This window comes from Belonocnema kinseyi, chromosome 4, assembly GCF_010883055.1.
Source record: "Belonocnema kinseyi isolate 2016_QV_RU_SX_M_011 chromosome 4, B_treatae_v1, whole genome shotgun sequence".
In the NCBI taxonomy this organism is placed as follows: domain Eukaryota; kingdom Metazoa; phylum Arthropoda; class Insecta; order Hymenoptera; family Cynipidae; genus Belonocnema; species Belonocnema kinseyi.
The window spans coordinates 68,345,580-68,356,407 of NC_046660.1; the positions used below are offsets into that span (position 1 = coordinate 68,345,580).

A 10,828-nucleotide genomic window follows, 5' to 3' on the forward strand; every position below is an offset into this window, starting at 1 on the left:
CAGTAGATAAGTTATAATTATAATTAAGTATAATGAGAAAATTCATTAATTAAAAAAAAGTGTTAATAATTTGAAGAGAAATTTAAAAAGGGAGAGCGGATTAGCCACGACCAACTACTGTAAATAACTCTGCCCGCCCGGTACGTGACTATTGCAAAAGGAACATTATATTTCCGTCGCACCACTCTTAAAAGGACCCCTAAAAGGATCTTGAAAAGGACCCAAATCTCTCAAACTATATCCGAGACTATTTTGTTTCAAATCGACTTTGTTTATAGACTCAAATGGGCCAAGCTATTTCTCTAAAGAAAACTGAGAGATTTCTTTCGGTAGGTTTTAAGGGAATTTTTCAATTTTCAGTTACATTTTTTAATCTAGTTGAATCAACCAGCCAAATAGACGAATGTTCTAGAAGGTAGTTGATTTTTCAATCAAGAAAGATAAATTTTCTGCCAAGAATTGTTTAACTAAAAAGATGAATTTTCAATTAACAGATGACGAATAACAAATTAAATAACAATCGTAGAATAATGAACTAAAAATACTAATTATCAAATAAATAGTTGCATTCAAACGAAAATAATTATCAACCAACCACTGGCATTTACTTACAAGCAGAAGGCACGAATTTGGAACCAAATACAGTGAAACTCTTCTATAGCACCGATTTTGGGGCTGGCGGTGGATGGGAACTAACTCATTATATCTCACTTCGCTTTCATTTGTTTACGCCTGATTGCTCGCCTGATTGACAACCGCAGATCCCGTGCACCCCGCGCAGTTCCTGTTCCTGTTCCTGCAGCGAGGCATCAATTCTCGGAATGGCTATAGAGGGGAGGGCTATTGAAGAGTTTCGCTGTAGTTGAATTTTCATTCTATAAAGATGAATTTTTAAACAATTGGTTGGATTCTTAAACAAAAAAATTAGACCTAAAAGAAAAAGCAGTTGCATTTAGAACGGAATCCTTGAACTTTCAAGCAAGCCAGAAAGTCTAATTATTTAGAAGACAGTTAAATTTTCAAGCCAAAAGGACGAATTTTCTTCCCAAAGGACAAATGTTTAACAAAACAAATACATCTTGGACAATAAAATATAAATTTGAAACCAAATACATAAATTTTCCACATAGTATTTGAATTTTTAAATTACAAAAATGAATTTTCAACAGATTGGTCATTTTTTAAAAACAACAAACATTAAACTTCAACTGAGAACAGTTGCATTTTTAACCAAATTAATGTATTATCAAGCCAAAAAGACCAAGTTTTTGGAAGAAAGTTTAATCTTTAATTGTAGAATTTTCAACTAAAATTGTGGGTCCTAAAGAAATTGATTTTTAAAAAAGAAGTGAAACTTTCGGCCACATATTTGAATTTTAAACACAAACAGAATCGAAAGATTAACAAAACCAATTAATTAACCAATTAACCAATACGATAAATTTAAAACAAAATAGTTGAATTTTTAACCAGAATTAATTCAACTGATAACATGAATTTTTAAGAAAGTGGTTAAACTTTCAGCCCAGCAGTAAAATTTTCAATCAACGAGAATGGTTTTTTACCAAAAATTACGTAAAGTAGTACACTGTTCTATCAAGTAGTTAAATTTTTAACTAAAAGCGGTAAATTTTCAAACAAAAATAAAACAGTTAAATTTATAGTTAACAAATTGATTTGCAACATCGAAAAAGAAGAATTTTCAACTAATTGTATTAATCTTAAACCCATACAATTATTTGTCAAGAAATTAGTTTAATTTTAAATTTAAAACAATAAATTTTTAGCTAAAAATTTTTAGTTCAATTTGTAGCTAAGAAAATTATTTTTATTTTTTAAGCATTTCAAGCAATTTAAAGAATTGTCATCAAAAAATTAAACTATTTTATTTTTTGGTTTGGCCTTGGTTTGGTTTTGGTTTAGCCATTTGGTTATTTTAAATGAAAATTTATCTGTTTGATTCCAAATTCATATCCCTTAATTAAAAATGCATTTCATTCACTGTAAATTTATGCTTATTGTTGAAAATTTGTTTCATTTTGGGTTGGAAATTAATTTTTAAGCTGAAAGTCAAACTATTCAATGTTGTATTTTGTTGAAAATTCGTCTTTTTTTGGTAGAAAATTCATCTTTAGAGTTGAAAAATTAACCATTTTGAATGAAAATGCAACTACCTGGTTGAACCCTTTTGTTGAACTATTTTCTTAGAATTTTTTTAGCCAGAGAATTAATTCTTTTTACTGAAATTGTATTTTTTTGTTTAAGATTGATCATTTCAGTCCAAAATTCATCTCTTTGGTTGAAAATTCAACTATTTTGTTGAGAATTCACCTTTTTGGCTTAAAAATTTAATAATTCGAAAGGAAATTAAATTTGAAAATTAACTTTTTTGTTATAAATCACATTATTTTGTTATTATTGGAACTGTTTGGATAAAAACTGATTTTTTAATTAAAAATTTGTCTTGTGGGTTGCAAATGGTTCTCTTTTGATAGCAATTCTTTTCTTCATTAAATATCCCACTATTTTGTTTATAAATTCATTATATCTTGACTTAGAATTTCCTAAATTTCTAGATATGGTATCAAAGGTAATTTTAAGACCAAGAACTCATTCCCCTATTTTTATAACAAAATTACATTATATCTACTATTTCTTAAATATATAAAAATACTCTTGATTTATTAGCGAAATGAATCAAGAAAAATTGGTAGCATAATTTATGGACGTCCCCTTACAAGTGCCTGGATACTTTGTAAGGGACTTGATAGATTTGATGAATATTGATGTTGCACGTGACAGAGGCTCTTACGGCACAATACAGTAAGGTAACCATTAATAAAAAAAATATTTCTTTGCAGAAAGACCCGTTGCTCTTCAAGAGGCAGCTAGTCGTGTCAATCGCAGTAATGGAAACCGGAAGGCCTATCGATGGGAAAATAGATCCAGAGATCCATCTTATATTGGCGGAACCTTCAGCTTTTTGTGCTGCACTGCTCGACCCAACTACGTTTAAGGGGGTAAACTTTCCTCCTTTCTCATTATTAAAAAGGTCTATCACGAAACTCGGTTATAAGTCCCTCCTTAGAGAATTAATTACAAAGGCGGCCATTTAACGAGGCTTAAGGGAACGATATATAACGGAAACAAAATAATTTTACTTTTCCTCTAACTCGCACAAAAAGCAGTCTGTGATGCGGCGTTCTCCAACAAAAAATTAGGTCAAATTATCTGTAGAATTTATTTTTAAATAAATTTTATTTCGGTAGGTTTGGGATCTTTCTCAAAACTACTTCTACAGTCGAAAACCAGGAGTGGACAAGAATAGTGTTTTTGAAAAATTGTTGTTTATTTAGTTGAATTAAGCGTAAAAAAGACCAGGTCAATGATAATTTTATGGATCAAAGATTTAAATACTGCTCACTCCTGCCAATATCTGCGTAAATACATATTATATGTAGATTAGGGGCTACCCACAAAATTACGTAACAGATTTTTTTGGTAGCAGGGAGGGGGTTTATAAATCGATACTGTTGGATTCTTTTCCCATCATTCTGTAAAAAATGAACCACAAAAAGAAGTTTTTTTTTTACAATGTTTGAAAATACTGCCCAACGCAAAGTCATTTAATATTTATTAACTTTATTGGATGTGGGTAAAAGAATTTTAAAATATTTCAAGGGATGTCGTAGGATTACTAAGTATTTCACAGAATTCCCAAGGAATTTCAAGGGATTTCTAGAAATTTAAAAATATTTTAATTGAATTTTACAGCATTTATTTACCGGAATGGAGAGATTTCAAAGGGTTTCAAAGACTTTATTTTAAAATTACCTTGAATTATATGAAAAGATTCCAAGGGATTTCAAATTTCCAAGAGTTAAAAATATTTCAAATGACGTTTCAGGTTATTTCCCAACATTTTGAAACATTTAAAAGATCAAAATTCAGAGTATTTGAAAACATTTTCAAATATTTCAAGGTATTTCCAAAGATTTTAGAAAATTTGAAATGATAAAATTAAATTTTTTTAAATATTGGGAAATGTCTTCAATTATTTAAAAATATTCCAAGAAATTTTAGAAGATTGCCAAAATTTCCAAATATTTTATAGGACTTTTAAGGATTTCATAGGATTTGTGTAATTTTAAAGCATTTGAAAGAAACTTTCAGACAATTTTCAAGAGATTGCATAATATTTAAATAAAATTGCACATAAATTATTCACTCGAATCTAAGTATTTTAAAGGATTTAGAAGATTTAAAGAGATATTTAAATATTTCAAGGATTCTAGCAAATTTAAAGGAGTAAAATCATACATTTTTTTTAATCTTTGAAATACTTTGAAATACTTGAAAAAATTCCACGGATTTTCAGATTTATAAGATTCAAAAATATTTTGAAGGATTTTAAAATGCTGAAAACTGTAGGATATTTGAAAATTTTTCAATGAATTTTAGAAGGCTGCCAAGGTTTAGAATTACATCGAAGGATTTTCAAGGAACTTCGACATATTTCCCCGGATTTTATCAGATTTTCGAGGACTTAAATAAATTTAAAGCATTCTAAAGGCGATCAAGAAGGTATTTCAATTAATTTTCCAATATACCAAAGGACTTCGTACAACTTTAAATATTTTAAGGAATTTCTAACAATATTCTCAGGATTTCTGAAATTTTATGAGATTTCAATAAATTTGATAATATTTAAATGAAATTTCTAAGAAATTTTTCCACACGAATTTTGGGATTTTAAGAGATTTTTAAATATTCTAAGAAATTCTACTAGATTTAAATAATTTCAGCAAGTCTGAAAGGATTTTAAAGATTTTAGGGTTTTTAAAAAATGCCAAGAAATTTTCAAAAACTTTCAAGGGATTTCAAATGTTTGGAAATATCACAAGGTTTTTTAAAAGAATTCACAGAATGTTTTAAGATATTAAAAAATTTCAATGAATTAAGATTTCAAGATATTTTAAGAAAAAATTCATAAAAGCAGTGTTCTTCAACATTTTAAAAATTTTCTATCTTCTACAAAGTCATTTATATTTTTTAAGATTATCGCGCCTTGCTTTTCGAAAAATTTAGAAAAATGTCTTAACAATATTAAGTAATCGAAGGTATGTGCTACGAATTAAAAAAAGTGTATAGAGAATTATGGTATTTCCAAATATTCTTCCATTGAAAATATTTGGAAAAAATACGTTCAATTTTGGGTGGGGGGAGAACTTTGTTACCAATTGCTACATGGAAGATGGAACGGGGTAAAGATTAGCAAAAAAATGTGTTACGTAATTTGTGAATGGCCTCTTAGCGAACACTCTGTTTACTAACCGATTTAAAAGAAACAGAGCCTAGGCCAAAAAAACTACGTTTTCTTTGAGAATTGAAATTTTCATTAAAAATACTATTCTCTCGGGCCACGAATGCAGGTACATAAAATATGAATTTGCAACGAAAGGACCGTATGATATATGGCTCCAGCGACGCCAGTTTAATTATTAATCATTCATTGTAACTGCGAGGTAGTTTATATATTTAATCTTCCATTTTACTTTTTTACATCCCACTTGGCACATTGAAGAACAACAAACTAAGAAACTATCTACAAAACATTTTTTTACAAAAAGTTTATATAACTGTGATATAGATGTGTAGAATTGTATTATACATGATAATGTTTTACAAAAATATTTTAATAAGTTTTGACCAAATTGATTCCAGTCATATTTCACGGTGGGGATGAACCAATTCAATGCGCATTTTAAGATGAAAAAGAAAAAAATCTATTTTTTTATTAAAAAGAAAAAGAAATTTTGATGCCATATACAGTGCCGCTAAAGTACTAGTTATGCGACAAATCAGTGGGCCAGTGTTGTATAGGTTGAGACACGGTCTAGGTTGGGGGAACTGGTATCGTATAGGTTGGGACACTTATATCACATAGGTTGGGACATTTGTATTGTAAAGGCTGGAACACGTTTTTGACACCTATACGCTATTTTTTACTAAAAAACATATTTGGAGTAACTTCTGGGTTATAATCATCAAAATAATAGCACATTCGGTGATTTTTATGTATTTTTCACACTCGAAGTTTCAGCATGTCTCGTTACAGGCGAAAAACTGGAAGAGGGATCACTAAATTCGAAGGTTTGTTTAAAGCCATCAAATGAGTTTTAATTTTGATGTTAAAGCCTAATTAAATAAATAAATATTTGCTAAAAGGTGCACTGCAGCGTTTTAAAATGATTTTTTATACTTATTTGTCATGTTTTAAAAAGGGACCCAACCTACACAAGACCCATCCCAACCTTTAAAACATTTTTATACTCATGAGTTATAATGTTTAAAAGTCCAATTATCAACAAAAGTAATAACAAGTTTTATCTTCTTTTTTTCTAAATTTTCCAAAGTCCCACTTAGATTTAAAATTTATTTTAAGCAGGGCTTTTTTAGGATAAAAGTACCAGAGGAGTACCAGAGGCTGAGTACTGTTGAAATATGACTAAAGTACCAAAAATGTAATGAAATTTATTTGGTATTTTTGTCCCAAAAATTATTTATAACTTTAAAAAATTTTAAAGAATGAAGGGTAACATTTTTCTTAAAATAAGTTCTAGTGAAACGGTGTATGTTTTGATTTTTTTGCTTACTTATTCCTATTTCAGTCCTACTTTTTTGGAATTTAAATAGTATCAACAATTTTTTGAATTTATAAAAAGTAATATCATAGAAAATTTAATAAGAATTAAATAGGAAATTTTCTGATAATTAATCTCAAAAATGTACTGCTTAAAATAAAAATTAAATTAAGTTGGGCAGTTGTGATACTTCTATCCTAAAAAAGTGCGGATGATTTTTGTTAAACGAAAATCACATCAGCACGTTTCAAAATTTTGAAAAAAGGGAACTTATAGTACTTTTGTCCTAAAAAAGTTCCGCTAAAAAAGACAAAAAATTAAGTGGGACTTGTAAAATTTTTTAGAAAAAAATGCAACTTTTCTAACTTTGGTCCGTATTTGAACTTTTAGAAAATGTTGAGAAAAATTTGTACCCAGGTACTCATTTGTCTCATAACCATTGCCTTAGCGGGACTTTATCCGGGATCCTAACGGGATTTTAATAGGATTTTTTAAACTCAGGTTAGAATAAAAATAAAAATGATCACAGCGCTGTTTTTTAAAAAAACCCAATATTTTTACATAATTACTAAGAAATGAAGAAATTATCTAAGCTTATGTAGCCAATGTTGCTTAAATTTTTTGTATTAAATTTGGCTTTCTGTCACCTTACTAATATTTTAAGATAAAAATTAAAATCATGCAAAAAGCGCTTTCTGAAAAAATTAAGTTTAAGATTTTATGGTGGCTTACAAATAAACTTTAGATAGCAACAATTTATTAATTAGATTATACAAAAATCGGCTTTTACAAACATCTCCATCATGATTATTGTTTTTTAATCTGAAAATATTTCTAGGGTTACAAAAACTCTCATTCGATAAAAAAAACTACTTTAAAAAAATGTTAACTAACATCTACCATGTACAATAAATCCGAATTAAGTAGTGTCTCATACCTAATACTTCAGCTGGTCTTTACCCTGGATACCAATATAATTTTTTTTATAAATACAAAAATCGACTTTTTTCAGATAGCGCCTAACCAAATATTTTTATTTTTATCTCAAAATGCGTGTGAGGTACCGTATTGCCATAAACAATACAATAATTCCATTTACTTGAAACTTTGATTCAAAATTGTTTCTGCTCGACCGTGCTTTAGTTAGAAACTTATGAAGAAGTATTTTCTATTTTCGTATTTTCTATTTTCTATTTTCGTATTTTCTATTTTCTATTTTCGTATTTTCTATTTTCTATTTTCGTATTTTCGTATTTTCTACAATTATTTACACTATATACGTATTTTATCGAAAGATATATATTGTGTGTAGTAGATTATGGGACCATTAAAGAAAACAAAGCAGGAACATAATCTCCTTGTGGTTAGAAACGCAAAAATATATGCTGTGCTTGATTAGAAAAGGAAAAATAGGACAAAGCGTAGTATATATAGCGATTTTTTTCCTTCACAATTTCATATTTCACTAATGGCTATTATCCTACAAGAAAAATGGGAAAATAATTCGAGAAGAAATTCCGCTGACTAAGCCTAAGCTATAAATGATGCATTCTGGCTATTTCGACCAACCCGATTTTTCCCTCACGCATTCCAATTTTCTTTAATATTCTTTGACCTCTTTTGGCCTGAGAAATCATTAGCTTAGGGATCTCTGGCATTGTTTCCCGAACGAACTATATATTATTCCCATAGTCGAAAAGGAAAAACTAATAATACATTATATTCTGAAAACTTTGTTCATTATTATCATTTATTTTCTAAATCAAGATATTTTATAGTGCTTCCTTAGCTACAATGTGCTGAGTGGGAATATCAAATTCTGTAGTTGAAACCTCTATCAACAATTCCAAGAAGCATCAAAAAAGTATCTGCAAAATAGATTTTCTAATCAAATCAAACATACTTCGAATAATAATTCACCTTTCCTTTTTTTGTATTATTATTATTATTATTATTTGGTATTTTTTCCGAGTAAAAAAAGTGCCATTGGAATTCTATTTGGAGTTTGATTTCCGTGATCGAACAAGAAGCTTAAACAATTCTATGTAGGCTTACTTTTCCAGTACTTTAGTCCCAAGTAAGAATTAGGCATCAAACAATTCCAAGAAACTTTTTTGTGACCAAAGTACTAGAAAAATTCTACTTTTTGCTCTCAATTTTCTGAGGTTTTCACAAGATTTATATTTCTAAATTATGCTAACGAAATAGAACGGAACCTAATAAAATTCCTCTTCATTTTTTGGGAATTAGCACAATTGCAAATTCATGTCCTAAAAAGTTTCGAAAACAGTTCTGCGATGGAAAATGATTCTTGGGACGAAAGAAATAGAAAGGGTAAATTTGTAAAAATTCTTAAATTTCGGAATATGATTACTTTTCTCCTAAATGTTGATAGCAAAAAAAAATGTTAAACTGTTTGAGTGCTTTTGTCTTAAAAAGTTGTAAGGACTTCTAAAAATTTTAAACAATTAAGTATAGCTAATTTAGTAGTACTTTTATCCCAAAAATTAATAGGGAAATCTACAGATTTTAAATAACTGTGATTTTCTTTATAACATAGCTATTATTTAACCATTTTAGTTCTACTTTGGCTATTATTTAACCATTTTAGTTATACTTTTAGTTCTACATTAAAGTTCAACTTTATTGACAATACTTGCAGTATACAAATTTTATATTTGGACAGATAAAACAATATATACAATCTAATTATATTAAATAGACGTAATTCAAGTCGAAAATATAATAAATCTCATAAATAAGTGAGGCTTGGCCAGGGGGGCAGGCACGGCGAAAATGCTGCATGGAAGAAACTATTAAATATGATTATTATCAATCCAGTCGGTATGCAGTTTTCTTGTATTTGGTACAGTAGAAACATTGCGTATTGTCCGTTTTTAATAGAATGTCAATGAATTAGAGGTTATATTACAGTTATCTTTATTTTTATTTAAAATAACTTATTCTTCTTATTGAATATCTTTAAAGGTAATTTTTCCAGTACATAAGATACCACAGAAGCAAACCATCATATTTTCTCATCTTTAAATGTTTTGATTTTCATAAAAAGCTGCAGACGGCTTTGCCCTCAGGTGAGGGGCGAAGCCGACGAAATACAGCATGTTAGAAATAATTAAATTACCAAATCATTGTTTTTTTTCCATGTGATTAATACTTATAAAAATATGAAATAACATAGTGTAAAACTCGAAATGAGAAAAAACTGGATCAATTCAACATCTTATTAACTTTTAAAAAACCATTCACTGTTAACTGGTTGGCGCTGCTACCCTTTCCTACTTGAGGCCTATTAAATAATTAGGCATTGCAAACATCTTCAAAAGAATTATTAACAAGTAAGAATTTTCTAGTAATTTTGTCGCCGACATGAATCAGGAATTCTAAAGATTTCCAAAAATTAAGCAGCACGATATTAGTAATTTCTCAGAAATTAATTAAGGCTTCTGAAAGTCTCAAAAAGAGCTTAAAACAAGTGATACCTTTCTAATACTTTTGTCCCAAAAATGAATTAGGAATTTAAAAATATTCCAGATATCAAACAGAATTATTTTACTACTTGTTTCCAGAAATGAATTAGGGAATATATGAAAGTCTCAAAAAGAGGTAACAATAAGTGGGAACTTTATAGTACTTATCTCCCAAACATGAATTAGAAATTCTAAAATTTTATAAAAGCTAATCGGGACTGTCTTAGTACTTTTGTACCTGAAATTAATTAGATCTTATATAAAAGTATCAAAAAGAGTTTCAATAAGTGGGATTTTTTTAGTATTTTTTTCTACAAAATGAATGACGAATTCTAAAAATTTCCAAACATTAATCGGGACTATTTTAGAACTTTTGTTCCAAACACAATTATGACTTTTAGAAATTACAAATAATTAAGTGGAACTAACGTACATTGTACTTTTTATCCAAAAACGAATGGAGAATTCTAAAGACTTTTTAAAATTATTTAAGAATTTTTTAGTGCTTTTGTTTCCGAATTTAATTTCTAGAAATTTAAAAAATTAAGTGGAACTATTTTAGTACCTTTGTCCCAGAAATTAAATAGTACTTATACCAATTTCAAAAAGGGTTAAAAGTAAGTGGGAGTTTTCTAGTACTTTTACCCCAAAAATGAATAATGACTTTTAGAAATTTCAAACAATCAAGTAGGACTA

At 28.5% G+C, this 10,828-nt stretch overlaps 1 protein-coding gene across 1 annotated transcript in view; it reads left to right on the forward strand.

Moving 5' to 3' along the window:
• LOC117171897 overlaps positions 1 to 3,121 on the forward strand; it is a 17,288-nt gene extending 14,167 nt beyond the window's left edge. Inside the window, exon 4 of the mRNA XM_033359545.1 lies at positions 2,862 to 3,121. Coding sequence (XP_033215436.1) covers positions 2,862 to 3,016 — 155 coding nt within the window. The 3' untranslated portion in view covers positions 3,017 to 3,121. The remainder of the gene's footprint in view (positions 1 to 2,861) is intronic.
• Positions 3,122 to 10,828: the final 7,707 nt, after the last annotated feature.